General features: G+C 31.2%; 2 protein-coding genes across 2 annotated transcripts; one reads left to right on the top strand and one right to left on the bottom strand.

Moving 5' to 3' along the window:
- Positions 1-2,409: 2,409 nt before the first annotated feature.
- On the top strand, positions 2,410-2,927 carry LOC120129719 (plasmodesmata-located protein 7-like). Its single transcript, XM_039147157.1, has one exon. It carries the CDS (start codon positions 2,410-2,412, stop codon positions 2,902-2,904), a length of 495 nt encoding a protein of 164 aa, XP_039003088.1. The 3' UTR covers positions 2,905-2,927.
- Positions 2,928-4,370: 1,443 nt separating this feature from the next.
- LOC120129819 (ADP-ribosylation factor-like protein 8c) lies at positions 4,371-6,835 on the bottom strand. The gene is made up of 6 exons (XM_039147224.1): positions 6,643-6,835; positions 5,428-5,509; positions 5,292-5,324; positions 5,083-5,204; positions 4,848-5,009; positions 4,371-4,712 (listed from the first exon to the last, which is right to left on the bottom strand). The coding sequence occupies exons 1-6, from the start codon at positions 6,678-6,680 to the stop codon at positions 4,595-4,597; spliced, it is 555 nt and encodes a 184-aa protein (XP_039003155.1). The 5' UTR covers positions 6,681-6,835; the 3' UTR covers positions 4,371-4,594.
- Between the last annotated feature and the right edge of the window lie 6,820 nt (positions 6,836-13,655).

Below are 13,655 nucleotides of genomic sequence, written 5' to 3'. Positions count from 1 at the left end.
TAAATAAGAAACCTCTAAAAGGTAGGTGTTTACAAGATTAAGCTCACTAAAACACTAATATTTACAATATAAAGGAAAATATCTTGTGTTTGATTGCTTTTATAGGTGTTCTAACCCTTCTTCAAGTATCCTCAACTTGTTTTTATATCCTGGAATGAGCTTGTGGTTGTTTCTAGCTGTTGGAGATTATTTTTCTGCAAAATAAAACTGCTCAGGACAGGGAGTATCGATACTAATTTCAAGAGTATCATTACTACCTAATATTTAAATAAACTAGTCATCAAAGACTGTTGGGCTTGACCAGTATCGGTACTATGCTTTATGGTAATACCATTGTGTAAAGTAGTATCAGTACCCTTTGAGTATCGATACCTATTTTGCATTCTGAAATTTGAACAATTTGGAAAACAACTGGTAGTATCGATACTTCTCTTACCTTTGGTATCGGTACTACGTGAACAGTATCGATACAGTTCATGCAATATCGATACAGTTCATGCAATATCGATACTGTAAGAACAATATCAGTACTATGCATCCAGAAAAACGTTTTGTGCTAAAATTCTAGTTTAATGGACTTTGAATTATTTTTGAAAACTTTGAACAAATTCAATCAAGTCCAAAAATATTTTGCCTTAATTTATTATCTAAAAAAACATAGTTCAACAAACTTAAAACTTCAAGAGATAACAACAAATATTTCAACTACTGAACTCACTTGGTTGGTGTCAATATAAAGATTTCCTAAATTGCCTATACATATCTTTTATCCAATCACATATCACTTAAATCATGGCCCATAAATAAGAGGATAACACAAACTTAAGCATGTTCAAATTCACGTTCTCAATGTCACCTAGACTAAGACTCAGTCAACCATAATCACTTAAATTTTAAAACACTTCAAACAATAAATAATGTATTTGCTTATATGTATAATTATATTACCTTATATTTGTACCAATATATATATATATTATTACTATAATTAGGAATTTTCTTTAAAATATTTTTTTAATGATGAATTTGATTTATTATAGTATTATTATTTGATACACATGTTGTGTAAGATTTATTTTACATAACATGCCTATTTTAATACCAAATCTTAAATTATAAATTGTTAACCTCAAATCATGGACCTTTAAACTGTGAATTTTAAAACCTTGAACGTAAATTTTAAATTCTAAATTCTAACCCTTAAATCTTAAATTCTTTATTTATGGTCTGTTTGTTTGGCTGTAATTGGTTTTCCGGAAAATGAATTACTGCAATTTGAATTACTGGAATTTGAATTACTGTAAAATGAATTACTGGAATTTGAATTCTGAAAAATGAATTATATTTTTGGAAAATGAATTACATTTCCGGAAAACATCTGGAAAACGTTTTATGATGTTTGGAAGATGTTATTTAAACATTTTTTCCACTAGTTGAAGAGTTTTTTAAAAATTATTTATTACAAATATTAAATATAATAAATAATATTATTTATCATAAAACTTAATATTATTATTTTAAAATATTAAAATAATTTATTTATTATTAAATATTATTTTTTATAATTTTATTAATAAAAATATTAATATTGGTATATTTTAGTGAAATAAAATATTATAAATTATATTAATTATTTATTAAAGTAATAATGTTATATTATATTTTAAAAATATTAATTAGTATATTTTAAATATCTTTACTAAAATATTATTTAAATATATAAATAATATTATTCATTATTAAATATATAAAAAAATTATTATATATTATTAAAATAAAAATATAATATCTTATATTATATTATTATAATATAATTTATTATTTTATATAATATTAAAAACATAATATTATATTATTATAAATATTAATAAATATATTTTAAATATTTTAATAAATAATATTTTGATGAAAATGATATTAAAATATTTTATTAATATTAAATTCATAAAATAAAATTATTTTGAGTATTTTTGCTTTAAAGTGAAAAGTTCGGAAAATGACTTACAGAAAATGAATCCGTAAGTCATTTTACAGAAAACACAAAGGAAATCCTGTTATTAGGAAAATGAATTACGTGAAACAAACACGGGAAAACATTTTCCGGAAAACGAATTACGTGAAACAAACACGAGAAAACATTTTTCAGAAAACGAATTACATGAAACAAACACGGGATTTCGGAGAAAACCAATTCCGTAATTGATTTTACGGCAAACAAACAGACCCTAAAGTTTACATAGATTGCGTATCAGATAAATTTCCTTTATTATAACTCATTTCTTTATTATAGGTACTATTTTTTTTTAAATCACTGACCCGATCTAATTTAAATTATTAAATTTTCATATTATCTTCCTAACCCTATGATAAGCATACATATATTTTATCTTCCTTGTCACTCTGATAAGCATGGCGATAATGGCAACTAATGCTATGCTTTCACTCTCACTCTCCATATGCACTTTCTTCATCCAAACGGTACTTTCTTCATCGACAGATTCATTCGTCTTTGGAGGCTGCAGTCAACCACAATACACACCCAACTCACCCTTCGAGTCCAACCTCAACTCGCTACTCACTTCCCTTGTCAACTCAGCCACTTACTCCTCCTACAACAGCTTCACCATCATGGGCTCAACTCCCCAAGACGTCGTCTACGGCCTCTACCAATGCATGGGGGATCTCGGCGTCGGCGAATGCCGGGATTGTTTGTCTGAGGGGATCGGACGGTTGAAAAGCGAATGTTGGGCGGCGGTTTACGGCGATTTGTACTTGGGGAAGTGTTATGCACGGTTCTACACCGTCGGGGCTTGGGGAATTGCAGCTAAAAGACGTTCGCCATCGTCATTGGATTATTTGCTGGTAATGGGATTGCTGTCATCGCCATTTTTCATGCTTTCCTAAAGAAAGGTGACGGAAAATGGTTAAATATTACAAAAGCCCTTCAACTTCATTTCTTTATTTAAATAAGTCCTTATACTTTGTTTGATACTTTATAGGTTAAATTATGCATATAGTCAGCTAGCTATCACATTGATTACGTTTTGATCACCCAACTATTTTATTTTTAAAACCATCATTAATGCTATATATGGTTTTATTCTGGTCACCCGTCGTTAAAAAAGTAAAGATGAAAATGTGTCACTATAAGATAATGCCATATCATCATTAGAATTTTTTTTTAATATATCATATAGTAGTTCTATTAATTTTTTTTAATGACGGATGACCAAAATAAAACCAAAATATAACATAAGTGATGATTAAAAAAACTAGTTGGATGATCAAAACAAAACCAAAATGATAGTTGGATGACTAAATATGTAATTTACCTTACTTTTAAATAAACTAATATCCTTTTAAGGAAATCTTTATTAAGGAAAACCACATTAAGCAACTAGTTACTTCTTAAGGTTAAATTCTGATTCCAGTCTCTCTAGTTTTCTTTGACTTGGGATTTAGTCTCGATATTTTACTTTCTTTCAATTCTAGTAAAAATATAGAGACTAAATTTTAAAAATTGGATTCTGAAATATACTGAATCGATTCTTTGGACTTGAATGAATAACTGAATCATTGTTCCAATGCGATGCAGATGGCAAGAATTCCACAACAAAAGGAATTTGTTGATCTCTTTTTCCTCCATGAAAAATGGAAAGCTTATAAAGGAGGGGAAAAGGATACTTTCCCCTCCACTTACTGATGGGCATGGGTCAGGTCGGGTCGGATTTTTGGTCCACCCGACCTAATCCGACCAAAACAAAATTTCACCCGACCCGACATATAACTTATAAATCCGACTCATCCCGACCCGAAATAATAAAAAAATATTATTTTTATTCAATAAAAAACGACTTAATTGAAAAATTATATATAGAGGAGTATTATTGTAATTATTCCTAAATATATAAGATAAATTATATATATTTTTGGGGTCAGGTCGGGTCAAGTATTTTTCACCCTAAACCCGAACCCGACTCGAACATCACACTTAAAAAAACCCGATCCGACCCGAACTAGATTTTTTTTTTTAAAAAAAACCCGACCCGGTCAGAACCCATTAGGTTCGGGTCCGATGCCCATCCCTACACTTAACAAAGTTGGATCGTCTTAATGTTATAAAACAAAGGGATGCATATTCTCTAGGATCAGTATACCTAAAAATATACCAACCCATCAAGTAACCTCAGTGGTTAAAAGGAATGTTCTTTTCCAAGAGATCCTAATTTTGAGATTTGCGTCTGTAGAGTGTATGTATATTGTTAACGATTAAGAAAAATTCTGAAAAGATACTATCAACATATCCGACATATTTTTAGAGTATTATGTTCAAAATACATTAAAGAAGATTAATGGCCCTAAATATTATGGTAAAAGCAAAGGTGCATATTAATCAACAGTTCCAATGCATACAATCCGTTTCATCAGAGCTAAGCCTAAATTCTTTCGAAAAAAAATTATTTGGATCACAAAAAACATTAGTTTGAAGGAAATTCAATGAAGAGTTTTACCACAATTTCAACTTGTACAAATGGGGTCCTTTGTCCTTCCTTCAACTGCAACCGAGATGATAGGAAAGCGACGGCACCGCTGCTTATTTGGCGGATCTCGAGTGCTTGATCAGCCAATCGATGACAGCGTCTATATTTATGGAATCCTTGCATGAAATCATGTAGCAGCACACCTCTCTATCACTGATCGAATCGAGACCCCTATGAAACAAATGTTGAACGAAATAATAACACGCTTTTAGATTCTCAAAAAGAGAAGAGAAACGAGTTTTCTCGAGGTAAATCATCAAAGAAGAGAAGACAAATACGACTTATCATTAAGCTTGTAAAACTTACAGTTGATCCACCAAAGCTTGCTTCGAAAGAGCTTCCGACTTGTCGATTTTGTTGCCAAGAACAAGTAATGGAATTCCACTCAAGGAAGGTTTTTTCAAGAGGTCGTGTAACTCGGTTCGGGATATCGGAACACTGTCTCTATCGGCAGCATCAACTACATATCTGCCATTATATATGTGTTAAACAGTAAATAAAGATGACAAAAGCTAATAGATTACGAGAATGAAAGCATTACACGATAGCGGAGACGCCGCGACAATAACGTTCCCACATTGTACGGAACCTCCGTTGCCCTCCAAGATCCCATAGTTTTATCGTCACGTTTCCCTTTGTAACTTTTCTCATATTAAACCCAACCTGGATTCGACATTCGACGATTTTCTTTTAAGATATCCTCAAGGTGAATCATTATATCTGATTTTGTCGAAATAAAAAGGTACCTACGGTGGGAATCATGTCTTCACTATAGCCCCCTGTCTGGTAAACATAAGAAAGTAAAGTATCAGATAAAACCATTAAAACTACTTATTACAAAACAGCAGTAAGAAAGAACGAAAGAAATACGTTCTGTGTTACTCACGGCAATGGCATTGACGAGAGATGTTTTTCCAGCATTCTGAAGACCGACGAGCGATAGTTCCATTTCCTGCTTAAAGAATAAGCTGCAATGCAGAATTGCAGATACTCGAAATAAGTACGGAAATGCCTCAGATTCTCGGAACAAACAATACAATGAACTTCGATTTCTAGATGACTTTACAAATCGACAAACCCGATAAGAGAAGGAAGCTAGGTAGCATTGCTTATATTTTGGGCATAAGGATGAGTTAATGACCCAAACTTGAAGTTCTAATGACTACTAAAACGCAGAAAGGAAAAGAGAACATTTTAGTACTATATCGGTTTACAGTCGGCATTAACATCACTACTCGATTTCAATTTCCGAACATTTAGCAAAAAACCAAAAAGTGTAAAGCCAAGACATGACAAAACAATCGATTTAACTAAGAACCCTATCACCTCGACTCTGCTGAATGAAAATCCAATAAGCCGAACACGGAATCTCAAAGAACAGATGAACTCATGCCAATGATACCTTCCACTATTAGAAAAAGAAATGTTAAACATTAAATCATATTACCCACTAAAAACACTAGGATTTTATGATTAGATCGTGTCGAACACTCAAATTAAATGGATTCAAATCGACTCGAGTTTTGAGCGAGCCAAAGCGAGCTACTTATACCTGACTCGACACAGGAGCAACTCAGAAGAAATAATATATTAAGTTATAAAATTTTAAATTAAATTATTAATAATATTAGCATTTAAATGTCATTTTTTTCTAGGAAAATGACATATGAGATTTTCATGTACTTATGCTCAGATTTGAGCTCGAATTTCAACCGAGCTGAGAATATTCTGATTTCAATCTTTTTCTAGCTCAACTCGAGCTTCAGTTTTTATTTCGAACTTGACAATTTTAAGTTCCTAAGATTTCGAGTCTCCACTACTCGGCTCGTTTACATCCTAGTTAGAATAGTCGGTACTTCTAACGGTAAGGTGTATTGGGTGTTCAAGACCTAGCAAAGTTGACGATTTTCCCAGCAAGCCATGCCAAGCACAGCAAAACAAAACCAAAACCCAGTGTTGCATAGTCTTACAGAATCAATATTTCTCCAATACCCAATCTCTAATTTGTTCTTAAAATTCCTTTGCAACTGATAGCAGTTGACAGAGCTTTTTAGGATTTTTTTTCTTCATGGAATAGATTAATATCACAAAGGAGAATTACCTGCGGAGCCAATTAAGAAGTGAATCCCACAAACCCATTTCGAGAAAACAGCAGAGCCGAGAGGGGAAAACGGAGAAGAAAGCAACGTAGAAAGGAAGAAAAAGATAGCAAAGGAAACTTCGCCGACTAATTTGTCTCTTCTTTCTTTTGTTTTTATCTCTTTCTGAGTTTGTAATCAAAGCTTACTTGCAGATGTGGTTACCACTAAATGAACAATACAATGACAAAAAGATTATATAAAATGTAATCGGTAAGAAGGTACTACAGGTTTCTATTATATTTATTTTGAAAAATAATTAATATGATACTCGTCTTAATATAAATTTAATTCAAAAAATAAATTTTATGTAAATTTTTAACTAATTTTTTTCATCGTTTGACCGTTATGATTTTGACGTGATAGTTTATCGTGTTGACATAACGATCCATGATACTAACATGATAGTTCATCTGTCATGTTTAAGTTACAAATTTAACATATCTATCATGTTATTCGTCATGTTATCAACCGTTATAGACTGTTATGTCAATATAGTTAACTGTCACAGTAATATTATAAATCACCACGTAAATACCGTAACGGTCAACAACGAAAAATATTAGTCAAAAAATCACACTAAACTTATTTTTTAAGTTGAAAGGTCAAATTAAAAGAAAAATAATACGATGACGATATTTTTTTAATAGTACAAGTTCTATAATGTTTTTTTTGTCAACATAGTTTCATATACCATATCAGTAGTTATCATTAATTATTATAAACTATAATGTTAATATCATAAATTATTATATAAGTGTCGTAAATTATCATATCAATATCACAATAATCCATAATAGATAACGTGGATCGAAGAGTAGTTTTATGTTTATTTTTGAAATTGAAAGATCACATTGAATAAAAAAAATATATCATTTTAATTTTTTTAAATATAAATATTTGAGATACTGTTTTAATTAAATTATATAATTTATTTATTCAACAAAATTAATTAATTAAGAGAAAACAAAATTCAAATTTCCGTACTCAAAGACAATATAACATTTAGAGATAATAATTTGTGGTTGATGTATTACTGTCATGTATCATATAAATTGTGGTTGACACATTCTTGTCAGTGCTGCACATTAATTGAGGTCCAAAATAGTTGCATTATTTTATATCATACGATTTAAGATTTAAATCTTTTATCATATAACTTATATTAAGTTTAAATATTATTTATTTTAAAAATTAAAAGTAAAGTTGATAAAACTATGAATCTGACGGGTTAAAAATACTTTTTTCTTTTTTATCTATACTTATTAAAACAACAGTTAATTGTAAAATTAAGCAGAACAATAACATAGTATTTTAAAATAAATAAAGAAAAATAATTATCAATTATTTGAGATTAAATGTTCATACCTCTAACCTCTAGGATTGTCGAATTATCTACGATTTACGAACTCGAAACCTCAAAAAAATAACAATTATTCAACCCTCGCACAATGCATTCTGTTAATAAGTACAAGACTAAGGCAAAGGCCATATCAAGCACAACAAAAGCTGTGATAATAACCACTCGCACAATGGATTCTACAGATCCATTAATTCAACACATTTATCAAAACAAAACACACGTATTAAAATTTCAGTTCAACTAATTGAATCCAAAGCTACAAAGCACTCAAAAGGTAGGGTACAGGCCTCACCCCAACAATTTGCTCATCGTCATCCTCGCTCCACCTGCACCATTTCTGAATCGACCTCGGAGACACACACATATCAGCACCGACAAAGCTGTAGTAAATGACCGAACCGCCATTCCCAAGCAGTTCAAAACTCCTTTTCTCGCAACAGTATCCGTCCACAGAACATGGGATTCTACACAAGATAATCAATATTATTATAGTATTAAGCTTATATATAATTTAGGGTAAACTATATATTTAGTCACCATTTATCACTTTGATTTTATTTTGGTCACTCAACTATCTTTTTTAAATTATACCTAACATTATGTTTTGATTATGTTTTGGTCACCCGTCGTTAACAAAAAATAAATAAAACTACCGATGTGATAATTTTTTTCTTTTTCAATATATTGTCATCATTTATCACATTGATTTTATTTTGGTCACTCAACTATCTTTTTTTAATTATACCTAACATTACGTTTTGATTATGCTTTGGTCACCCGTCGTTAACCAAAAAAAATAGAACTACCGATGTGATAATTTTTTTGTTTTTCAATAATGACATGATATTATCTTAGGGTCACAAGTCAATATCACTGCTAATTTTTTCACGATGAGTGACCAAAATGGAACCTAAACGTAACATTAGATATGATTTTGAAAAAATAATACATCTTTTTTTATTAATCTAGGGTAAGTACAAGGTAATATCTGTTCAAATATAACTCTCAAGTATTTGACATTGAAAGCTCACACCCTTGACATTTCTGATACTCGAACTCGAGATCTCAAGAAATAACAATAATTCTTTCATCATCGAGATAGTTTGGTTCGTGCAAATAAGATATCTATTTATTTATTGAGAATTCAAAGAACAATTTTGATGGTAAAAGAAATGTTCTTCTTTTTATATGATTATAGTTTGAGCATATTTTTTACAAATGTACGTGTATTTATTTAGATTTAAAATTGAACACAAATACTACTTTAGATTTTAAATATAGGTATGGTATTGAAAATTGTTATAGTTCAGGGGGCTTTCTTGAAAATAATCATAAATAAAAAAAATAATATGTTATAATTTATAAATGGATGAGTTGTCTCCCTTAATTGTCTTTAATTGCTTCGGTTCTCTTCCTTTCCATTCGACGCCTTATATTAATGCTGGATTTGGGCCCAAAACAACTTACTGGTCCTCACCTGAAAATGACCCTTCACTTATTTCAATAGGTAAATTACACTTATAGCCACTAAACAATAGAGATAGTTTTATTTTAACCATTTAAATATGGATTTTGTTAATTAAATCACTAAACTATTATAATAATTCCAATCAAGCCACTGTCGGAAATACTGATGTGATAATTAAGTAAATCTGTATAATTACACATTTAGTCATCATTCTTACACAAATAAATATGTGAACTAACATGTAAATAAATCATTCTAAACATACCAGTCAAATAATATTATGAAAATAATTAATATTTTTCCGAAGGACTCAATTATGGATGTACTAAATTGATTTAAAAGTCAACACGTGAACCGAGTTCTAAAAATAGAATATGTAAAAGAACTACGAAATTGAGCATATAGAGTATAAATCCTAAAATAAGCAAATTCTTGGATCAAATACAAATTATTAATCAAATTGTGACCGTAAACATCAATCTTTAAATAAAGAGTTAATTGCATCATACACCCCCAATCTATGACTCTCATTTCAAATTAGTCCTTAAACTTTTAAATATCTCGATTTCATATTTAAACTATGATTATCATTTTAAATTGGTCCTCAAACTTTGAACATTTCATTTTCATCCCCAAACTATGATCTTCATTCTAAGTTGGTCCCCAAATGTTTTGATTATTTCAATTTTATCCTAAATTATATGTACATACTAATCACATCTCTTGTTAATAAAATCATTAGGCCAAGTTGTATTATTATATGTTTGAAAAAAATTAAAATTTAGGTTAAGCTATGGTTGAAATGTATTACATATTTGGATGAATTTGGAAGATCTAAAAGTTTAAGGACCAAATTAGAATGAGTTTCATAGTCAGGGGATGAAATTTGGAAATTTCAAAATCTTAAGGAATAATTTAGAATGAGAGTCATAGTTTAAGGAGGTAATTGAAATTTTTAAAAGTTTAAAGACTAATTTGAAATGAGGATCACAGTTTGGGGATATATGATGTAATTAACTCATAAATAAATCATTAAAATAAAATTATGTACAATGTACATCCGTTAATGCTAATAAAAAGATGTATAAATTATTTGGTAAAGCATAATATGATACTAACAGCATATTTTTTAGAAAGCAAAGAAACCGTTAGATATTACAAGTTTTTGGCATGTCCTTGTTTAATCCATTAATAATGGTTGAGTGACCAATCAGGTAATTTACCCTTAAATATAAGTTTGAGGATATCATCCTCGGGATAAAAAAAACACTTTAAAGAGGCATTATTATTTAATCTTAAAACAAGAAAAAGATCACGTAATATGGATTTGTCGACAATTTGATGCATATAATCTCATGAAAATAAAGTTAAAAGAGACCAGAAAAGAAGCATATTGAGGATAATTGCTACACATGGGAGAGGAACCAGAAATTGAAATTTGCCTTGTGCTTCTTTTGCAAAACAGTGAGAATAAGAATGTACAGGTAGACTGTCGTTTATGCTTCGATTCTTGCCTTGGCCTTTCCGTGTTTCTTCTCGTACTCGATTTTCGATTCTGATAAGCTCCGGGATACCTGATCACCAACAGATGCCATACAAACGGTTAGCAACGCTGAGAGAGCATAGTGGCACAAGAAAGATGCACGGGGATCTTGAAAATGGATGGAATGGAGAAATTTGAAGTACTTAATGCCATAAATATGTGTTTGAGAGACACGGAACCTTGATCGAATAAGCCATCGGCAGTAATATATCCGGGTTCATTGCATCCTCCGGGAAGTTACGCAAACCATGAACGAGTTTCTCAAAGGATATGTAACCCCCCCAGACTGATGCGGGTAGCCCGATCCAATCCGGGAAGTCACATTAGGGCCACCGGAGCGACCCACTGTAAAAATAGCGGAAAATTTAAATCTTTTTATCCGAACATGTAAACTTATAAAATCATTTGTCACTATTTAAAAATAAAACATATTTCCAGACTCGTATATAAATCAAAATACAATTACATGCTCCCTAATCACATGTACCATACTCTGCAACAACGCCGGAAGAACTCCCTTACTGAAGTCGATAGATGCTCTGGTACAATTCTTTTAACCTGAAAAGGTGAGTAATAGAATGAGCTTCGAAAAGCTCAGTAATACAGAACTACCAGATGATGCTTAAAAACGTGCAGATACAGATAAATATTTATTTCCTTATTGTTTCCGAACATTTACATATTTTTATGCTGAGCAGAGATCCTACTGATATTTCAGGTGGTAACGGACAATGAGCTTTCAGTTCAGAGAAATATTTCAGATGACTGAGATCAGGAGATCAGAATAGGTTTTCTAGTGTGTTCCCAAAAATCATGTAACTTTTCAGATTTTTTTAAAACACATATATATATACCCCCATCCGTCACGAACAAAATGTATAGGTTCCCCAGAACCATACAACCCCGTCACTAACAGTAAGGCCCTGAGCACACAGCCGAGGAACCGATAAGTAAGGCCCTGAGCACACAGCCGAGGAACCTCCAAGTAATCTTCCTCCAACAATACCCCCCAATAAAACATGTTCCGTCCGTAAACGGATATATCAAAAATCAAAACATAATTCAAGTCAAGTATCATATCAGAATCCAGGTCATGTATCAGATCAGAATCCATGTCAATATCAGATCAGAATCCAGGTCAGGTATCATAACAGAATTCAAGTCGGAAATCAGATAAAATATTTATATGATTAGGGAACACACCAGAGTTTACAGATATTATTCATAGGTATTGGATAATCTTAACAGGTAGAGAAACACGAATATTCAATATACCGATAGGATATCGGAATTTAGAATCACTATTGGAAGAGTTCATTAACTGACAAAATCATCAGTTATTCAGAATGTGAATTATCAGGATATTATCTTATTCTGACAGTTTTCAGAAGCTGTACGTAATCAAAAGAGTATTCAGAATCCTTTACATCCATGTCGATTGATCGGATAATCGAACAACTCGAGAACGAAGATTCAGAACCTTAACAATCTATGTCGACTGGTCAATTCATTTTCCTTCTAGGGTATTTACTCTTTAATACCACAAATTCTTGTCCGTAGACCATTTTCGGAATTATCGCTGAATAAATCTTCCAATGTCTTTATTTCATTTCCACGCTTCCACAATATCATGAAATGCTGACGTACTTGATTAATTTGTTCATAACACATTTTAATTGTACACTACGTAAACTCATCAGAGTTTCCAAACTTATCCAAATCACTTATTAAATCCTCAGTCATTGAGGTTACCTAGTTCATTTAGCAGTCATGTCCATTCCAGTTACTTCAGGATTTTCCAGAGTAATTCAAACGTTCCTGAATTTCAGATACATGTTGTACTTCCATTCCATTCAATTTGGTCTTCATGGTTGATTTGTCGAACAAACGTCCAATTCTTAGTACTGAATACGATCTAGAGCTGAGCTGAATACTTCCAAAATTTATCATCGAGCCAAACTTGAGAAGATGAACACATGTTCCAGTAATATCTATGTTATTCAGATATTGACATAGCTTTAGGGTTGATCTATTCACTTAAATTGTTTTCCATTACCTTTAAAGGTAGTCCAATACTTATCTTACTTGGATTCCTTAATTAATCCAAGACATTTACTTAATTTAGGCCATAAGAGTATTTTGGTAATTTTGATGTTCAGTTTTATTCCATTCATTTCAGAGCTCGAGGATATCCAATCATTCCTGAGCTTGGTGACATTCTTGAGTCATTTCCATTACAGGGGTATTTTTGTCATTTTACAGATCCACGGTATTTCAATATTTTTCCTCCATTCGGTCTTATTATTTAATTCCAATTTATATCTTTTTCCTCCATCCGATCTTATTATTTAATTCAATATCATTATTTGTTTCAGTCCTTTCGAATAATTCTGACAGCAGAATACCCCCGATAAATTATTCTTCAGGTATTTACTCATTTCTCGGATATTTTCGGGTCAAGTGCCTTCTCAGATTTTACAAACGGAATATCATGAATTTTCCTGCACTAAGTCGGGATCTTAACAATTAAATTCGTACTTAATCGAGTTAAGTACGAATCCTCTAAGTATTTTCTCATTCAGAGTCATCTCAGACTATTCTA

This window comes from Hibiscus syriacus, unplaced genomic scaffold, assembly GCF_006381635.1.
Source record: "Hibiscus syriacus cultivar Baekdansim isolate YM2019G1 unplaced genomic scaffold, ASM638163v2 tig00110503_pilon, whole genome shotgun sequence".
Taxonomy (NCBI): domain Eukaryota; kingdom Viridiplantae; phylum Streptophyta; class Magnoliopsida; order Malvales; family Malvaceae; genus Hibiscus; species Hibiscus syriacus.
Note: the sequence above shows the minus strand (reverse complement) of the source record. Positions and strands in the feature narration are given on the sequence as shown.

Excerpts from the sequence above, each read along its gene's own strand:
- LOC120129719 (XM_039147157.1), top strand. The coding sequence starts at position 2,410 with ATGGCGATAATGGCAACTAATGCTATGCTTTCACTCTCACTCTCCATA.
- LOC120129819 (XM_039147224.1), bottom strand. The coding sequence starts at position 6,680 with ATGGGTTTGTGGGATTCACTTCTTAATTGGCTCCGCAG. Across the intron at positions 5,510-6,642 it reads CTTCTTAATTGGCTCCGCAG|CTTATTCTTTAAGCAGGAAA; the intron begins GTAATTCTCCTT and ends TCTGCATTGCAG. Across the intron at positions 4,713-4,847 it reads CAAGCTTTGGTGGATCAACT|GGGTCTCGATTCGATCAGTG; the intron begins GTAAGTTTTACA and ends TTTGTTTCATAG.